Source organism: Carassius carassius, chromosome 32 (genome assembly GCF_963082965.1).
Source record: "Carassius carassius chromosome 32, fCarCar2.1, whole genome shotgun sequence".
NCBI lineage: Eukaryota > Metazoa > Chordata > Actinopteri > Cypriniformes > Cyprinidae > Carassius > Carassius carassius.
In genome coordinates, this window is record NC_081786.1 from 18,321,711 (window position 1) to 18,341,994 (window position 20,284).

The following is a 20,284-nucleotide window of genomic DNA, read 5'->3' on the forward strand; positions in this document are numbered from 1 at the left end:
ATCACCACCTGTTCCGCATCACCTATCATCCACCACAGCACCACAAAAGCCACACACACGCACACAGTCATTGTCCGGTCACGTTCGCGACAAGATCATTCCTGCGCCAACTATTAGGACTATATCCTCTTTACCTTCTCTCCAAGGATAACCTCCGAAGACTCTTCTTCCATCTTCTCTCCAAGGATTACCTCCAAGATCCTCCTAAAACCCCACGGTGCGTGTGTGTGGTCCCCTCCTTCCCGGCACGGATCCCTACACCCATCCACTCCTCACTTCCTGCTCCTCTGCTTGTGTCCATTCAATAAATAACATCTTTCATCTGTTACTCCTCTGTCTCTGAGTGATCCGTAACAGATGACTGGACCAGCACCGAGAGACACAAGCATGAGCCTCACAGATCCCTTCCAAGAATTAGTAGATGCACTCCGCCGTACACTAATGTCAGCACCTGCATCACCACCACCAGCGAGCACTTCCGCGGATCCCATCATCCCTCCTTCACCTGCCGTGCACGCTAGTCCCATGGCACGGCCAGCGCCCTACTCTGGTTCGGCGGAGGAATGCAGCGGATTCTTGCTTCAGTGTTCACTGGTCCTGGAGATGCAACCGCTCTCTTACCCAATGGATCGAGCTAAGGTAGCTTTCATTATCTCCCAGTTACAAGTCAAGGCTTTACAATGGCCAGACTCTCTCTGGACCCAGAATAATCCTGTAACCCAGTCATATTCTAGCTTCATCGAACACTTCCGGGAAGTTTTCGGCAAACCTGCCTGGGACTCCTCAATAGGTGAGAGATTATACAACTTGAAACAAGGGAATATGTCTGTCAATGATTATGCCTTGCAGTTCAGAACTCTGGCGGCCTCTAGTGGGTGGAACGAACAGGCCCTTCTCACTACCTATCGCCAAGGATTGGAGCCCAGAGTGCGGTTGCATCTCGCTGCATACGAGGATACCATCGGCCTCGAGCGATTCATCCAGCTGTCCATCCGCTTCGCCACTCGTATGCAGTCGTGCTTAGAAGAGCACCAGGGCCAGGCGCATTCCTCCTCTCCGCTCTGCCGACCAGAGAACGTCAGCTCCCCAGAACCAGCCAGAGAGCCCATGCTTGTGGACTCCTACCGCCTCACTATGGCGGAGCGTCAAAGACGGCTGGCCCAGAATCTCTGTCTGTACTGTGCAGCCCGGGGCATACCATAGCTGGGTGCCCCGTTCGTCCTCCTCATCCCATGGTGAGTGCCATCCTTCCTTCACGATATTCAATGAAACCACTCACCACTGTTGTGACACTTACTGCGGCTGATGTGTCTCTTCCAGTTACCGCCCTCCTCAATTCTGGGTCAGCCGGCAACTTCATCTCCGGCGCCCTCTGCCGTCAACTCAGGCTCCCAACCTCGGCCACGCCGGCAGCTTACCATATCCACACCATCACCGGCAAGCCGTTAAGCAAGAAGTATGTACGCCACTGCGTGGGTCCAATCTCCCTCCAAACTGGACTCCTTCACCATGAGGACATTCATCTGCTGGTTCTGGAGGATTCCACCGCTGACGTCATCCTAGGGCGCCCGTGGTTGGAGCAGCATAACCCTGGAAGACCGGAGAAATCCTGAAGTGGGGCGAAGCCTGCTTTCAATCATGTATCTCCGGCTGTCCAGTTCCCGTGGAACATCCCTCCGAATCACTACCAGTCTACACCACCTCTATTGAAAGCCCTGTCGTCAACCAGTCCATCTCCATACCCCAGTGCTACACCCCCTTCAGTGATGTCTTCTGCCCGAAGCGGGCCTCCAAGCTGCCTCCACACCGGCCATGGGACTGTGCTATAGATCTGCTGCCGGGTGAACCAGTGCCTAGGGGACGGATCTATCCCCTATCCGTTCCCGAGGAGAAGGCCATGGAGGATTACATCAGGGAGGCGCTGGCTCAAGGATACATCCGCCCATCTACCCCCCCTGCTGCTTCGAGTTTCTTCTTCGTGGCAAAGAAGGATGGAGGTTTGCGGCCATGTATCGACTACAGAGCCCTGAACAAGATAACTCAGAAGTTTCGCTATCCTCTTCCCCTCATCCCAGCGGCCCTAGAACATCTCCGTGGTGCCACTGTATTCTCCAAGTTGGACCTCCGCAGCGCGTATAACCTCATCCGGATACGCGAGGGGGACGAGTGGAAGACCGCCTTCATCACCCCTACTGGCCACTACGAGTACTGCGTGATGCCGTATGGGCTAGTAAACGCCCCCTCCGTATTCCAGGATTTCATGCATGAGGTGCTCCGGGATTTCCTCCATCAATTCGTCCTAGTGTACATTGATGACATCTTGATATATTCCCGGAGCCAGGCCGAACATCGACGCCACGTTGCGGAGGTCTTGCAACACCTGAGGGACTTCCAGCTCTACCTAAAGGCAGAGAAGTGCTCATTCCATCAGCCCTCAGTGCAGTTCCTTGGCTATACCATCGACCGCGGTGGCATCCGGATGGACGAGGGGAAGGTAAGCGCCGTCCGGGATTGGCCCATTCCTTCCACCATCAAGGAACTACAGCGATTCCTTGGCTTCGCAAACTTTTACAGACGATTCATTCAGAACTTTAGTACCATCACCAGTCCTCTAACCAACCTCCTTCGTCAGAAGCCCAAGTCCCTGTCATGGACTCCAGCCGCCACCGAAGCCTTCCAGGCCCTGAAGCTGGCCTTTACGACCGCCCCACTCCTCGTGCATCCTAACCCTGATTTACCATTTGTCGTGGAGGTGGACGCCTTTACCACCGGAGTGGGTGCGGTCCTGTCTCAGCAGCAGGGGACGCCCAGCCGCCTCCATCCATGTGCCTTCTTCTCCAGGAAGCTCAACCCGGCGGAGGTAAACTACGACATTGGCAAAAGGGAACTACTTGCCATCAAGCTTGCCATGGAGGAGTGGAGACATTGGCTGGAGGGAGCCAAACACCCCTTTCAAGTTCTCACTGACCATAAAAACCTGGAATACCTTAGGGCAGCCAAGAGACTCAACCCCAGACAAGCCCGCTGGGCACTATTCTTCACCCGCTTCCAGTTCTCCATCACTTACCACCCTGGGGCAAAGAATGTTAAGGTCGATGCTCTGTCCAGATGTTACTCACTCGAAGAGAGGTCTGAGAACCCCGAACCAATCCTCCCAGACAAAGTTATAGTTGCCCCTATCACTTGGTCTGCTGAAACCCTACCTCCAGCCGAAACTCCTACCAACGCTCCGCCGGGTTGCCCACCAGGACACCAGTACATCCCTAGGACACGTCGCACTCCTCTCATCCACGCCACCCATACATCACTTGGCACTGGTCACCCGGGGGTCAATGAAACCCTCTCGTTGCTACGGGAACGCTTCTGGTGGCCCAACATGGCCTCGGATGTCAGAAGGTACGTGAGTGGATGTAACAGCTGCGCCATGTCCAAGAGTCCTCGCCATCTACCATCTGGCAAACTCCATCCTCTGCCCATCCCCAACCGCCCGTGGTCACACCTGGGAGTGGATTTCATGACCGACCTTCCTCCCTCTGATAATAACACATGTCTTCTGATTGTTGTGGATAGATTTTCTAAAGCATGTCGTCTTCTTCCTCTGAAGGGTCTCCCCACTGCCATGGAAACGGCAGAACTGATGTTTAACCATGTCTTCAGGTACTTCGGCATTCCAGAGAACATAGTGTCGGATCGGGGCCCCCAATTCATCTCCCGGGTATGGAAAGCATTTCACTCCCTCCTAAGTGTGGCCATCAGCCTGTCCTCCGGCTACCACCCGCAGTCCAACGGGCAGACGGAAAGGAAGGTCCAGGAGATCGGACGCTTCCTCCGTACCTTCTGTCACGGCCACCAGAACTCCTGGAATCAATTCCTGGGGTGGGCCGAGTACACACAGAACTCCCTCCGTCAACCCACCACCGGACTCACACCCTACCGGTGCGTACTCGGCTACCAGCCACCCCTGTTTCCCTGGTCTGGAGAGCCCTCTGACGTTCCCGCGGTCGACTATTGGTTCCGGGAGAGCGAGAGGGTCTGGGACGCGGCCCATCACCAACTACAACGGGCGCTCCGTAGACGCAGGACGGCAGCCGACCTTCGCCGTTCCGAGGCTCCCCAGTACCAACCCGGTCAGAAGGTCTGGCTGTCTACCCGGGACATCCGCCTGCGTCTACCCTGCCGCAAGCTTAGTCCCAGATTCATTGGCCCGTTCACTATCACTCAGCAGATCAATCCGGTCACCTACAAACTGCAACTTCCTCCCGAGTACCTGATTTACCCCACATTCCATGTCTCACTCCTGAAACCTCACCATCCTTCTGTTCTTCCCTCCACAGAACCTGGCGAGACGGAAGACCCCCCCCCCCCCCAACCCCTCTCCTCCTAGATGACGGCGCAGCCTACTCAGTCAAGGACATCCTGGACTCCCGGCGGCGTGGTGGGCAGCTGGAGTACCTAGTGGACTGGGAAGGATATGGTCCAGAGGAACATTCCTGGGTCCCACGCAACGACATCTTGGACCCCTCCTTGCTGGATACCTTCCACTCAAGACACCCCAACCGACCAGCTCCCAGGGGTAGAGGACGCCCACCACGACGTCGGGGTCCCCGGCCCTCAGGAGCGGGCCCTGGGGAGGGGGGTACTGTCACAAACACACCAGGTTCCACCTCCACACAATCACGGCGCACACCCTCACCTGAATACTAATCATCACCACCTGTTCCGCATCACCTATCATCCACCACAGCACCACAAAAGCCACACACACGCACACAGTCATTGTCCGGTCACGTTCGCGACAAGATCATTCCTGCGCTAACTATTAGGACTAACTCCTCTTTACCTTCTCTCCAAGGATAACCTCCAAAGACTCTTCTTCCATCTTCTTTCCAAGGATTACCTCCAAGATCCTCCTAAAACCCCACGGTGCGTGTGTGTGGTCCCCTCCTTCCCGGCACGGATCCCTACACCCATCCACTCCTCACTTCCCGCTCCTCTGCGAGTGTGTATTCAATAAATAACATCTTTCATCTGTTACTCCTCTGTCTCTGAGTGATCCGTAACAATTTTAGACTTCCACTCTATTAATTTACTAACTGCTTGTTTTCTTAAAAAAAAAAAAAAACAGCTAGCGTCTCTAATCTTTTTGTATTAAATCTATTTGTTTTCTTTTTATTTATTATACAGTTAACAAAATCAAAAAAGCCTCTAATACTAGCTTCTTTTTCTATTCTATCTGTTTTCTTTTTATTTATTACATAATTTAAATAAAAAAATGCTATGTGTACTACGTTAAACTAACTGAGACTTGTTATAACATTTGCCTATCATTGCTCTTTTGTTGATTTTGACAGCTAAATGACTAAATGTAATGTAAATGTAAGTATTTGGACCCTTTTGGGGTCGCAATGTTTGAATGTCAAAAAGTATCAAACTGAGTGTCATCTGCAAACAATGATGCTAAATACATTTTTAATTGTTTTTAACCAACTGATATCAAGGCAGCTTTAGTGGATGTATTAAGTCCGTTCCTCTCAAATTCACATAGGTGTGTCTCGCAGGTGTAGTTCATCACATTAACAAAGAACTTGATCCACTAATGTTTGGAAGCCACAGAGTCTCCAAAAGCTCTTAACCTAATTTTGAACTAGATAGCTATTGCTTTTATTTTTGTTTGTTTGTTTGTTTTTGTTTTCATTTAAAACCTAAGATGTATTTATAGATGTCACTTGATGTCTTGCATATAATGACATAAAGACAAAAAAGTGGTCATTCAAAGTGAAACTCCCGAGTTCCTGAACAGACTCACTGGTGAAACTGCACAGGGATCTGAGAGTATTACTTACATGGAGTGGCAGGGAACAGCACATGTGTCACAGCTTACATCCCCTTCCCTTTCTCAGATCCCCTTTCACACACTCAAAGGTCAGCGTGACAGAGCAGCATGGATCAGCTCATCAGACACGGGGCCCTCAGGACAGCCGCTGTATTAGGGGCCCCGTGCAGGGCACAGATTCTGCCAAGACCATCACTGTCAGCTCGTCTTTGTGGCCCGATCCTGCCTCACTGCTACCACTTGACACTGAACAGCTATTAAAGAGGCCCTTGAAATTCCCGAGAAGCTCATTAGCATATCATGAATAATTCATTGGGACGTGGGGGTGGGGAAGGTGTAGAACCAATGATGAAGAACAGCACCTCTATCAGTGTGCACACAGGCAAGTCTACTCCAGAGAGTCGGCCCCTCGATAAAGCAAACTGCAGAGGAATCAATATAGCATGACATTAGCCTGCACTGATGCGCTCCTGACCCCATATGTTATTTGTCACAAATAAGCAAGGGCTGGTTGAAAATTATGCGTCTAGTAAATCTATATGAATTAAAGTCTAGATTTAATCAGGTACTAGCTGAGCTGTCCTTGCTACTTTGTTGTGAGATGGATGTTATTGCCATCTTTCTTAGTGGCACAACTGCAGTAATTAAAAGTAAAATGAAAATTATGTAATGTACTCACCCTCATGCCATTTCTAACCTGCAGGACATCTTTCCTCTCTGGAACACACACACACACACACACACACATACACATAAATTAAAAATCCATGATCTGAACACAATAAAAGTACAATAAAAATGGTTTATATTAGACATATACATCTTAAAATTACATTCTGTGACACAAAAAAAGGAATAAAATACTGAATTATTATAATACTGTAATATAAAAATTTGTATATGATGACAGAATTTACATTTTTGGATTACTCATCTCTTCAAATTGGTGTGCTCTAGTGTACATTACTGATAACAAAAATAAGAAGAAATGTTTTTTTTTTTTACATATTTTACTATAAATGATACTGTGATATATTTTATTTTTTAAACTACATATAATGCTATATTAAACCATAAACAGTTTTTTTCTGTATTTGATAATGTAACTTACAACCAATTACATTTTTTATTGTCGCATACTTACAACTTTTATTAAAAACAATGTATAAAAACCTAGTGCATAAAGGCCAGTTCTGAATTTGAATATGAATATGACTATTCAAAGGAGTCAGAGAAATCACAGAAGTGTTTTATTTTGCTGGAGTGCTTAAAGCAGCAGCAATACCTGTTGAATGTAATCCCCGACCCACATGCAATATTGGCACACTGCCATGATATCTTTCTTCAGCACTGGTGCATGCAGAGCCGTGCTGCTACCACAACACTGCAGGGAGAACCGAACTGCATGAGCCCTCACTGTAAAACCCTCACCCGCCAATGAGAACACATCTCACATTCATAAAACAATATTCTTACAATCAAACGTGTATGAATTGGAGATCTTAGAGTTCATAGCAGTGCACATACTGTACGTCAACAATACCGTCAAGCATCTGAAGTACTTCCTGTGTTCCTCAAATGTTTATATTACCATAGAATACTAGAAACCTCCTCTGGATAAAAACCATTATAGTGGATCACTAAAAGCCCAATGATTGTCAAATCTCATTGATTAATGCTCTGTTTGTTCTCCGCACAAAGCACAGCACTTTAATGTCCCGGACATTTCTGTTTGAAACCCTGTACTTTATTTCCATTATCTTACTACTCCAATCAGTCACAATAATCTACAATCGAACTAAATGGTGGGTTCTTGTTGCCTAAACAACATTAGGGAGTTAAATCTCCATCTTAATCATCAGTTTCAAGGGGTAACTGGCATATTATTAAATATGTAGTACAGATAAATGACTTGGATTTAGAAAGCTAGATGAAACGTGTCCCTACATTTTGGTGTAAAACATCAAGGGAAAGTTCTAGGTTCAACGCAAAGTAAAAGCTCCAAATAAGCCCCAAACTCTCACATAAACATGCTTTTTCATATGAAGTCCAGAAATAACATTTTGATGGATGAGCGTGAGAAGCAACTTTACACAAAACCCCAGACTCCTCACTCATCTAACATGCTCTCCAACTATTTAATAATAGTGAGAGAAACTAATTCCCCATAGACATAGACTCTCTCTTCCTTGTGAGCTATATAAAGAGATGAGATTGAGTAAGAGTCCAGTGACTGAGAGCAGAAGCCAGTAGGGAAGTGGCTCACAAGAAAAACTAGTCTTTGCAATCCAGCACAGAGGCTCTAGCGGAGAAAGAGAATAAAACCAAAGCAGTTTGAGTGGCACAAGCCACCACAAAAACCAAAAAGTTGCATGTCCATATGGTATCAGATAGTCTCAGGCAGTTTCAGATCTCCCAAATACTCTCAATTCCCTTGTGACACTCAAGACAAGGGTATTTGGACTGAGAAAGGAGCCTTGCAGGATTTCTCTTCCTCAATAATGCACACTACTGGTTTCTCTTATACTTCTACTGTATATGAGGACTGATACATCTCTCATCTATTCTGGTTTTATTGATGTACAGCTATTACAGAAAGTAAGTCACAACCGAACAAATCTATCTTTAATACTCTGCTTACAGTGACGTTATTTCAACTCAGCACTAAATCACTGGACAGCTATATTCTTTCAAATTTTACATTTGATTTAGTATTTTTGTTTCCTGCCTTAAAATTTCTACATGACCTCTCTGAATAGATTTCCATCTAAAACACAAGGCAGAGTTACATTTCTGTAAAGTGGGATGACCCATGAAAAACACTTAATATATAAAAGTTTGCAGTTAGTTTACAAAAACAAAAACAGATAAAATAAAACATTGTGTGTGTGTGTTTGAAAAAGAATAGAAACTTTTATTCAACAGACACATTAAAATCATAAAAATATATTTCAAGTAAATGCTGTTGTTTTGAATTTTCTATTCATCAAAAAAAGGAAATATATATATATATATATATATATATATATATATATATATATATATATATATATATATATATATATATATATATAGTATTTAACAGCTATAGTTTGATAACACTATTTTTTATTAGGATATTTTGATTATAAAGAAAAATAAGAAAAAGCAAGTAGCCTATTCATTCAGGTTTTACAGAAGTTTTCCCTCAAAACGTAGTTTTGAAATAGAGCCTCTGTGACAACTAGCCCCGGTCTGTATTGTTTATTATAAATTCACATTTGAAAGAATGGTGATGCTCTGACACAGCTAAAGGAAGAGCGTTTCAATGGTCCGTTGTGAGGATACAAGCAGTAACAGCACATTACGCAACCAAGAAAAATACTCGAAGTTCTGAATTGCAAAATTTCTAAGGACCCTCTTTGGGAGGCGAACAATAGTTTAGCCAAACATCAACGCCACGCCCATGGGGTCGATGTTGCTACAAGAGTCGCGAGCCACACTTTCACGCGTGTACTGCTGCACGCGACAGGCGCGTGGGAGCCTCAAAGCTACTACCGAGAGCCGAAACCACAGCCGAGAGAAAAACGAAACGATCCGCTGCGCTCGAACATCTGAAGCCTGTTTTAATCTGCCTTCGCTAAGAATAATGCGATGACTCGAGCTAAAACGGTTCTTGGGACAGCAATATTTTGTTATGGGCTATTTATTTTATCCCACGTTATCGGGAAGTTTGACGTAAGAGTTTTAAAACTTAAAGAGGATTTAATGAAAGCGTCGCATAACGTTGTGCGGTTTAGAATGTAAAGCCGTTAGCACCGAATGTTGTCAGAATGCTCGTGAATTTGAGATTCTGTCGGATAATTTACCCTAATCTTTCACATTTCGATAGTAGATTCGTTGTTTTGAATATTGTTGTCAAAGATCCTAGACGACAGTAAATAGGTTGGTAAGATGTGACTCTCTGGGATCTGCTGGAGACGGGAGGGATTGTGCAGCTGCAGTGAGTTGGAACAGAACAGCAGAGGAGGCGGGACAGACACCCTGACTCCAGCCCGCGGAGAACCCGTCAACTCTCTGCCAACTTCACATTGTGTTCTTGCCATTATCATTGTTAGCTTTCTGACGGGAGACAGAAACGTAAACGTGACTCTAAAATGATGCATTTGAGGGTGTAAGATGTTCTTCTATAGTGAGTAGCCTGTATTTAGGCTTGTGCAGAATGTTTGTTATAAATCGTTATTAATTTGCCTTCCGTCGCTTTCAGGACGCAGTCAGTCGGTTCGTTTCGCGGAAGCCAAATTAGCTACTTTTTAGCTCCAACAGTCAACTTTTAGAAAATGTTTGGATGTTTTTGTGATAGCTTATGTAGGCTATAGCCTATTTGTCAATATAGGCTATCTTTGATATTTTACAGGAAAGTAGCCTATTGAAGCGACTATTGTTGCAATGGTTAGGCTACTTCTATGTGGTCACTGAAACGTTTAAGACGCGATTGAAATGTGTTGTAGTCTACTTGCGTGTAACATTCAAACTTGTAAAATTCCACAACTTTTTATTTTCTTTTAAAACCACGCAATGATTCACCATCCTGGCGTTTGAACGACTGGCGCTTCATCTTTTTTTAATCCACAATAATGCACGACTTACTGACAATGCGTTCTACGAGAGAAAAGTCAAGGTAACTTCGGGTTACTTTTTGTACCTTGCGTTCGTTTCAAAGTCTAGATTTTTTCCAAAGGGCGAGAAGTCCTCCAAGTTAAACGTAAGCAAAGAAATGCAAATCGATGCAGGTGTGCGGGCCTCGGGGGTGACGAGCGCCGGGGCCCCATTGATCAGCTGAGAACCGGCCCCCGTCTCCATAGCAGCCGCCCGGACGGCGCCGCGAGGACGCGCTGGAGGGCCGCCGTGAATGGGTGACGTCACGGGGCTGGCGCCAGAGAGTCTGCGAGAGCGTGAGCTCGCTGTAGTGTTGCTTTGCTTTGAGCCAATTCATCACCTGTCAGGGATCGGTCAGGGTGTCATGCGAAATGTACACAGCTGTGAGAACAAAAAGGACGAGGGAGAAAATGGAGAGAGCCAGTTGCGGCAGATGCGAACGAGCCCACAATGCTCTCGTGTGTCACGCTTTGTAAGTCTTGCGCGATCGGAATTGCAAACATTAGCTAGGCTATTTAAAAATGTTCAAATGCATCGGCCTGGAGGAATCTTTCAAGTAAACCTACTTCATTTTCGAAGGAGTGATAATGAGAATGTATGAGCTGCATTCCGACACAACACGACCGCGTTCCGACGCATCTCCGCAAACATCTGTTTAGTCGGATATGCACAAGCAACCAGGAAATCTCTGTCTCCATTGTTACTTAGCATTGGTAAACAAAGAGCTTTTTTTTCTATTTTTGCCACCACTCTCGCTCTAGACTGCCAAAAAGGTTTCTAAAAATGGAAATATTATCCGTGTCAGGATATAAAAAATATTCTTCCGCATGTCTGACTATCATAATGCTGCGCGCATTCTCCCTGTTAGGCTACTTCTTAAACGACCCTCATCAGACCTAAAGACTGCTCCCATAACCCCCCGCAGTCATGATGGGCACAAACAAACATAAACATTAAGGGCACATCACCAGCTGCAGAAAGTAAAATCTAAAAAAATGCTGGTAGCCTATGTCCACAAGCAAACTTCAGTGGATTAAAAAAAAAATATAATATATATATATATATATATATATATATATATATATATATATATATATATATAGGCTATGCTGTGTCCTGAAGGAAGGACAGAGGGCACAATTTCTAAGAAAATATATTTCTAAAAAATAAGGTCAAGTGGCATCATGACCTCGAGGTAAATGTTGATACACTGTGTTAACATGGGGGAAAGGAAAATAATAAATAAAAAAATCAAATGTGTAACACATTGATTATTGGAGATATTGTTTAGTTCCTGCCTTTTGATGTTTAAAGGCACTAGGTATTGTAAATCTCATAAGCTGCATTGTATTTTAAATATAGAGATATAGCCTACCCTGTTAAAATATTAAATGTGTAGCCTATTGTATAGGGAAGCCTAACTCATGATGTCCAGCATAACATAATCAATCTAATCTTGTTTTGATACATTTTGACTGTTACACTAGAAACAAAAGCGGAAAATGCGTGAACAAACCCTTACACTTGCAAGTCCTAATTCTCTTGATCGGAAACAGGTACACTGATTTGAGAAATTATCCGTGGAAGCTGAAGGCAGTCAGCGCCGCCCTGAACACGCGCTTTCACTGGTTAAGAACGCGGAACAAATGGGCGGGCTTAGAACGCTCAGCACAGCGACCAATAGCGTTGAGCGAAGGTGATGACTGACGCGTCCATTCCCACCAATCAGCGTGATCCAAACCAGCGCGTGAACAACCCACCCAGCTGGGTATATATTCAGCGATGACAGCTCGCTAATCCACTGCGTTTGCTTCGACAGCCCAGCGCAAAGAGGAACTCTCGAACACAAAAGCGACTCTTCCAACGAAACCGTTTAGTTCAGACGTGTCAACATGAAGGCAATAAGCCCAGTCAGGTCTTTCCGGAAAAGCAGCGCGAATGTTACGGAGCACAGTCTGGGAATCTCACGGAGCAAGACCCCCGTGGACGATCCCCTAAGCCTGCTGTACAACATGAACGACTGCTACTCCAAACTGAAGGAACTGGTGCCGAGTATCCCTCAGAACAAAAACGTGAGCAAAATGGAAATCCTGCAACATGTCATCGACTATATCCTGGACCTTCAGATCGCACTTGACTCAAATTCCGCAATCACCAGCCTGCATCACCCGCGAGCGGGGCAGGGGACATCCAGAACCCCCCTGACAACACTCAACACAGACATCAGCATCCTCTCATTACAGGTGAATGACCCTAGAAAGAGAGAGAGAGAGAGAGAGATAGATAGATATATCTGTCTACTTCTATTTGCATGTGAATTTTTAAATTTGTTATATAAAGCTGCATTGATTTGTTACATGTTTTTGTAAAAATAACCAGCCTTAATAAAATACTTAAATGGTATTTTTTGGTCCCTTTAGGCACCTGAGTTTCAATCAGACTTGATCACAGAGGACAGCAGGACGCTTTACCCTTAATCAGGTAAATGCTCTTGAACACACTGTTTTAATAAGCCTTGTATTATATGCTGTAAATGATGGCCAAAAAAATTACAAAAATACAAATAAAATAAAAAAAAAATTGTGCCGTCAGAGTAGTGTTTAATTTCAAGAGCGTCTAATCAAATGTGTTAAGGACCATTGTGTCACATAGTGTGTAAAGTTGTATGAATTGTGTAATAAGCATCAGCGGAGGTTGAAATGCATGCATTAAGCGAAGGCAGAAGTTGTGCTCGTGTACATCTGGAGCCCAGGGTTTTGCTCAGTCTCTGAGTGTTTGGTTAAATGTTCAAACTGTGGCTTCCTCTCTGGCGCCAGGCTGTCCGGATCTCTGCCCTGTTTGCATTCTCTAAATGTGCCTCTTTCTCAATCCTTTGCAGGTGTTTGGTTAAGACACAAGAACACACAGGACCTGGGAACTGGCTTTTCCTCTGATTTATGTTCTCAGTCTGGAGTTTTTTTTTTTTTTTTTCTGTAATTGAATCAAGAGACTTTTTTTCTTTTTTTGCTTCTAAAAAGGACAATCCATGTGATTGTGCTATAAGTTCGGACATGATTATTTATCTTCTAAAAAGACTTATTTGGTACTTTCTTCAAGAGGAAGAAGCACTATATTCCCTGAAAATAGGAGGGAAACCTGTAAAAGATCACAAGGAACCTTTTCTCTGCATTGAGAAGAAGTCTTACCTTTTTTTTCGTGAAGACCGTGTGAATAGGAGAAGACGTGGTTAGTTACTGTACAAAGTTTAAGTCTGTTTTTGTCAATTCTTTTGGCACACGAAGGACTGGACGTTGAAAATGAGATGATGAAACCTTGTGAACTCTCTGAGTTTTATCTTGTATAGTTGCAGAAATTGGACTGTCAGTATCTGCAAAGTGTTATGCTGTATGCTGAGACTTTTTATAAAAGTAATATTGTAAATCGTACCTTTTTTTTTTATACAAAATAAATCAAATGCTTTATTTGACGCTGGTCTTTTATGCTTGTGTGTAAAAAAAAAAAAAAAGTCAATCTGCTGGTGTATTGCTGTTTATTGACCTTGCCTTTTATATCCAGGATTCAAAAGCATGTCACTGACCCTTCACACATGCACATTCACCCACACGGATTGGAACCTAAATCAATCTTTTACATTGCCATATGGCTGTGTAAAAAATAAAATTAAAAAAATGCATTCATTTCAGTCCATAGCTTTTTCTTAATATATAACGGTCCACAAATCATACAGCCTATCAGTTTTTCTTGCGATTGACCTCCTTCTATCTTCTTGTGTGGTGAAACTCAATTCTTGAAGGTGTTTGGAAGTTTGAACATTAATCGTGATCGTATCCATGGGTTCTCTAATTAGTATAATCTGTGTGTGAATGAAATGGCAGTTAAATCCACACTTGAGCTTTTGATTTGTGGAATTCAGTTTAAATAATTGACTGTAGGTTTACAGTCGGCCCATTAATGAGCACAAAAGAATAAATCAGACCTTTATAGTGATTTCTTTTTTTTTTAAATAAATTATCAATTATTTACAGCGGACTAAAGTTTTGTCAATAAAGCGGATACATTTTCAATGTTGGCATATAAGACAAATATAAAAATAGATTTAATTTATAGTGTAGTAAGAGACGCATACATTTGAAGGAAGTCATTTTGTGGGATGTAATTCAGGAAAACTATTTAACTACAAGAAAAAGATATAATAGTGGTATGTGCACTTCTTTATTTCATACATTTAAAAATTAAAGGTTGAATCTCAAACACAGCCAAAACTCTCTATTAGTGTTGTTGATGTGAAGAGTGCGCCACCTGCTGGCAGCCAGACTTCACCTCAGTAAAAACAATGATAGTTTTCAGTTTCATGATTGGTGGGGAAAATGATTGACAGTTGGCAAGTCTCATCAAATACACATAAATGTATGCGATTTTAAAAAAAGTTTTTAAATGTTATGACTTTGGTGTGCAATCCATCAGCACACACAAACAAACAAAATTTAGCAGAGAATAACTTTAAATGTGTCTGATTTTTATTTTCAAATATAATAATGCATTATTTCAAATACAAAATCAGAACTTCTCATAAGATTTGGAAATTAGAAGACACTAAGGATACTGACACACACACAAATCAAGTCTTACAGAAACCTTCACTATTTATTCTTTTTTTTTTTTCTTGACGTAATACTGATCACAAACAGATTCAACTCATCTAAAACACTACAAGGCAAAATTCAAACAACAAGGTTGACCTGAAAGTGAACCTAGGCATTCAATCACAAATTAATAACAGCTTTCACATCACCGATCACAGAAAAAACACTAGCATTAACTCTCATGTGGTTAAATCCCCACTCTACTTGATGGATTTGAATATTGTGAACCAACCTACACTAGATCTTTAATGTTAGCAACAGAGCATGAAATAACAGGATTTGCACTAAACAAATCAGAAACTACGAACAGCTTCACAGCCTCAGTTTATAACTTTTTTAGCACCACTCCAAAAACAGCAACAATGAGAGTTCTCACACTTTTACACGGCATCTTCTTATTATTTAGGTTTTGTTTTCCAGCAAAAAAAAAATAAAAATCTAACTGTCTTTAAAACAAGATGTGTAATATAATGAGACTTGTTTTCAGATAAAACGGTATTACTTTTTTCGGTATCACTACAATAAGCTTCATTTTTTTAACATTAATCAGTACATTAGGTATAATAAATTAACATTGACATTTTTTAAATACAGGTTAATATTATATAATAATTTCATGTTCATTTATAAAACGCTAATATTAATTTATGCAACTTGAAAATTTAAAAATGAACAAAGCTGTAAAAGTATTTTTTATTATTATTGTGTTTTTTAGTATTATTGTGTTACCTAATGGATTTACTGATGTTTATGAATCGTACTTAGTGTACACTTTTAAGTGTAAACCATTCATTTGAGGTTTTATAAATGTTATACTTAAATGATTTTATAACTTACTTTATTTGACTAATCGATTACTTGTTTTATGGACCTTTAAATATCTTCCACACAGAACTAGCCAAAAATACTGATTAAGAAACTGAAGCGAAAGATCATTTTTAGTGTGTGTTCATTACAAAAACAAACCTAATCACAGAGTCAACACAGAAAAATATGCAGTAATGATGCCTGAATGTAGTTTCTCTGAATCATTGCAGTTGTTAGACTTTTTTTACTCTAAGTTAGTAAGAAAGCTTGTTTGGCTCACAGGACACTCTCTCGCTCCTCAGCAGCGTCGGTGGCGGGACCGGTGGACCTCTTCTGGTGGCCTCCACGCAGGTTTTGGTTGGGCAGCGTGGTGGTTTCGGTGCTGGATCCTGGTCGTATAATGATGGAGGGGCAGTCGGTGGAGTCGGGCGTCTCCTGCTGGGCGCTGTTGTTGATGTTGTTGTTGAGCGCAGTATTATCGGGCGAGCAGTTGAGGTTGCTCACAGCTGACGTGGGCCAGCTGTCCTCAGGGCTACTGCTGTCAGATGGAGCGTCGGAGCAGATGGACATCCGGGCCAAGGCCTCATCCTGAAGGTTACTCAGCCTGTGTGGTAAGACTCGCTTCTTAACTGGACTCTCAAGAACCAGCTCGATCAGATGGGCCTCCTCTTTTTTCTTCTCACCGGATTTCTCCTCCTTCTCCTGAGCTGCTTCGTTCTCCTCGTCTTGCAGCGAGTGGTCAGATGAGCTCCTGCTGGACCTCACTCCAGAATCGCATGATTTCTTGTCCAGCATGATGTCTGAGATGAAGCTCTTCCTTTCAGCTGAGAGGCTTAGATCTGGTTCAGCGGCCCAGGGTTCTTCTCTCAGCAGCGGGGTGGCGTCAGTCTCCTCCTCACCTGAATCTTCTTCATCACTCGGTATGCTGTGGTAAGACGGTCCCTGTCCTTTAGTCTTGCGTCTGGGTGGGATTTTAGCGGCGGACCCATGTTCTGACTTCTCATCCTCCTCTGTAATGGGATCTAGAAGAGCACCGTCTGGGACGGAGGAGAAGTCCACTATAGTGTCTGCAGGTTTGGAGCTCTTTTTGGCGAAGGGTTTGCGCACATCTTGCCCACATTCCTTAGTCTTCTCCTCAGAGCTGGCTGTGAGGAACTGGCCGGACAGGGCTTGAGCGGGACTCTCTAGTCCAGCAGCAGATATCTCCAGCTGGGACATGTGAGAGATGTATTCCTGGTAAGCATTGCGATACTCAGCTTGCTGCTTGTCGGTCAGCTTGCAGATGTCGTTGGATGATTCCTGAGAGTTCAGACTGGATATGCTTGGTGTCCGGTGAGTGTTGGCCTAAAGGAGAAGATCAGGTCAATTAATTGAGACAGAAGCATGAGAGAGAACATGTTAGGTGATGTGGTAGCAAACACACAAAGCATTTCAAGCAAGAGTTTATCCAAACCCTCCAGCAGCAGTAACTGGTTGACACTCCAACATAGTAGGTTCAATTAATTTTAGAACAAGTTTTCAAAGAGGATTCCATGCAAATTTTCCAACGCAGATTTTGCGTTCATTTGGTCATGTGAATTTGCTGCATTGACCAACAGAAAGCTTTGTTTTTTGTGTGACCTGTGCGTCATAAATTGCTACACTATTTGCAAGTGGACGCAGTTGTAGCTACCACTGCTACACCAAATCATGTCAGAGGATTGCTTTTTGGGATTCTGTAAAAAATGCAGGGTCTTAGACATCCCAATCTACAGGAAGTGCTAATCAACAGTAAGTTATTTTGGTCCCAATTTATATTAGGTGGACTTAACTACTATGTACTTACATTTAAGTTAATCATTTGATGCAATGCACTTACTGTGTACATGCATGCTTTTATATTGTACTTATATTTGAAAAATACCTACATGTAATTATATCTGTAATCATTTCTGTAATTACATTTGTAATTACAATATTACTTTACCCACTCCTAAACCTACCCATGCCACAAAACCTGTTCCTAACTTTACCTGTATCCTACCTCAATAGCAGCAAAAGTGTTTTGCAATACAATATCAATAAAATAAGTACATTGTACCTAGTACATTGTACTTATTTTGATTATCACTACATACTTACTGTTGATTAGCACTGCATTATCTAACATCAGCTAACATTATCAGGAATTAATCTGACCACAATAAACATGCAGTAAAAATCAGCCCTAGTCAATTACATTTTGTTTCACAACCTCTTGATTCAATTTGATGTAATTTTGATTCATTGCAGTGTATTTCAGTTCTAAAGTCTATTTTGCAAGACTGTTTCAGGCTGATTCAAACAGATTAAATTTTTAGAACTATTAATTAAAAGCAGCAGCTCATTAGAGTATATTTTTATTTATTTTATTTGTGACTCAGACTACAAAGATTACATTGTATGTTTGTTTTTGCATGCAGCCCATGAGGTCACCTAAACAGAAAGATTATTTCATGGTACACATTTCTTATTTCAACACAATTCAATTCACTAAAAATCTGATCTAGGTATTTAAAGAAAGAATCATTTTAACACTTCATTTTTGCTTCCAGATGTTCAAACTTAGCACTTTATTCAAGAATGCATTCATTCAAGGCTGCCATATAGATTCTGCAGACTTGGAATAAATATTTCTCAGAGTGAGAAGTTATATAGGGTTCCAGAAACACCACAGTGAATTTGAGGCAACTATCCCTTCATGTGTTCCATATTTGTCTTTGAACTTAAGAAGGCTAACATCTCAAACACTCTATTACTACATAGAACCATTCACATTTGAGTGCTCCATTTATGGGAAATGTTCTGTCGCAGATAGCTTTTGCACATTTAGCCCCTCCCCTTCCTGTATATCCACACTCAGTCTTTTCTTTTGAAGAAGTACATCATTCGGCTACTCATAATATACTACACATTTTTCAGTGCGAACACACTACTTAGCCTACAAAATGGTGTAAAAATAGTGCAGAGGTATGTGAAATGAGACGCACCTAATGTCTGTTCACCACCACCTTTTATGATGCTAATCTAAACCATTATGAGCTCTTGCTTGTGTTGCAACACCTTGCAAGTGTTAACAGATGAGTGCAGAAATAGCTATCTCTGTGTGATAGAGTGCTAGCGTGTGTGTGGTCAGCTCTTCACTTCCTCTGCCCATCCAGGTCAGAAAACACTTCATTTATCACCCAGTAAACCACATGCTATTTTCATGCTGATGAGAGACTACTAAAAAGGAGAAGCTGCCTCTATAACAACATAATACAACGGTCAAGAAAACGTTTGGGTAAAAAGGCACAATTACAACAAAAAAGTGCCACGTTTTCTTTGTCTCCACGCACGTATATGTTTGTGTCAGCTTCTATGTATATAATTACAGCGTTTTGTCATGGTGTGCACCTGTGTTTATCTATAGACTGTACTTCAGTGCTGAATGTGTTTGTGTGCACAGCAGTAGCACGCACCAGCCAGTGGGCATTGTGTTGTCTGGCGGGCTCCTCCAGCCCCACACCACTGAGCTCTTCAAAGCTTAGGTTGAGGCTGTACGTGAAGTTTTCTGGGTTGATGGTCATGTCTTGTGGTGCTTCAGAGGGTCTGTGGGGTTCGAGTTGAGTCAACACGCTGCTGCCCTGCTCATTGCACGCTCCCAATTCATCACGCAGCAACTGGTTCTCCATATGACGCTGCTCTAGAACCTACAGCACAAATACAGCAATGTTTAAACGCATTCAACAGTGAATTGTATTCATTATAGATGCACTGAGTTAAATGATCAAACAGACAGACTGAAACTATATTCCTGTATTCTTAACTTCTAGAAGCTATTCAGAAAAAGATACACCATTGAAAGGTTTGGGGGCCGGTAATTCGCTCACCTAGGCTGTATTCATTTGATCAAAAATGCAGTAAAAACTTATATTGTAAAATAGTTTAGTATTCTAACATATTTTACAATTAAATTTATTCATGTGATGGAAAAGTGGAGTTGTCAACAGCCATTATGTCATTATGTAAATAAACAAATAAAATCATGTTTCACTGGCATTTATGTGAAATCGCTGAATGGCCGTAGTACTAAGTGAAACTTCTGAGGCACGCCAGAATCACAACTAGCCCCGAGTCGTTCCATTTGGACTTGTTTCCAGCCCAAAGAATATTACTTTCTTGTAAACGTCAAGCTATTCAGATCTTCAAGTGGACATTGAGCTCCCACTGACAATAACCCTCCTTCATCCAGAAAGCAGCCATCTTGGACCAGATGGCTGCCTGCTTGCTGGCAACAGAACATTCGTTTGTATAAGCACAAATGGAAATCTGATCAACACAGCTACATGTGCTCCTTATTTCA

The 20,284-nt window shown here is 42.7% G+C and overlaps 2 protein-coding genes and 1 long non-coding RNA gene across 9 annotated transcripts in view; 2 read left to right on the forward strand and 1 right to left on the reverse strand.

The window, feature by feature from the left end:
* The window catches only part of LOC132112911 (uncharacterized), a 100,842-nt gene that overhangs the window by 66,604 nt on the left and 13,954 nt on the right, over nt 1-20,284 (forward strand). The gene's annotated exons all lie outside the window — the stretch shown is intronic.
* On the forward strand, nt 11,745-13,937 carry LOC132112903 (DNA-binding protein inhibitor ID-2-like). Its single transcript, XM_059520639.1, has 3 exons — nt 11,745-12,714; nt 12,892-12,952; nt 13,350-13,937. The coding sequence occupies exons 1-2, from the start codon at nt 12,364-12,366 to the stop codon at nt 12,946-12,948; spliced, it is 408 nt and encodes a 135-aa protein (XP_059376622.1). The 5' UTR covers nt 11,745-12,363; the 3' UTR covers nt 12,949-12,952; nt 13,350-13,937.
* Nucleotides 15,832-20,284, reverse strand: part of LOC132112908 (kinase D-interacting substrate of 220 kDa B-like) — a 61,374-nt gene continuing 56,921 nt past the window's right edge. For all 7 annotated transcript variants that reach the window (XM_059520646.1, XM_059520647.1, XM_059520651.1 and 4 more), the window contains 3 exons: nt 19,401-19,631; nt 16,003-17,265; nt 15,832-15,971 (listed from right to left, as the gene is read on the reverse strand). In XM_059520646.1, the coding sequence (XP_059376629.1) occupies nt 16,198-17,265; nt 19,401-19,631 (1,299 nt within the window). In that variant the 3' untranslated portion in view covers nt 15,832-15,971; nt 16,003-16,197. The remainder of the gene's footprint in view (nt 15,972-16,002; nt 17,266-19,400; nt 19,632-20,284) is intronic.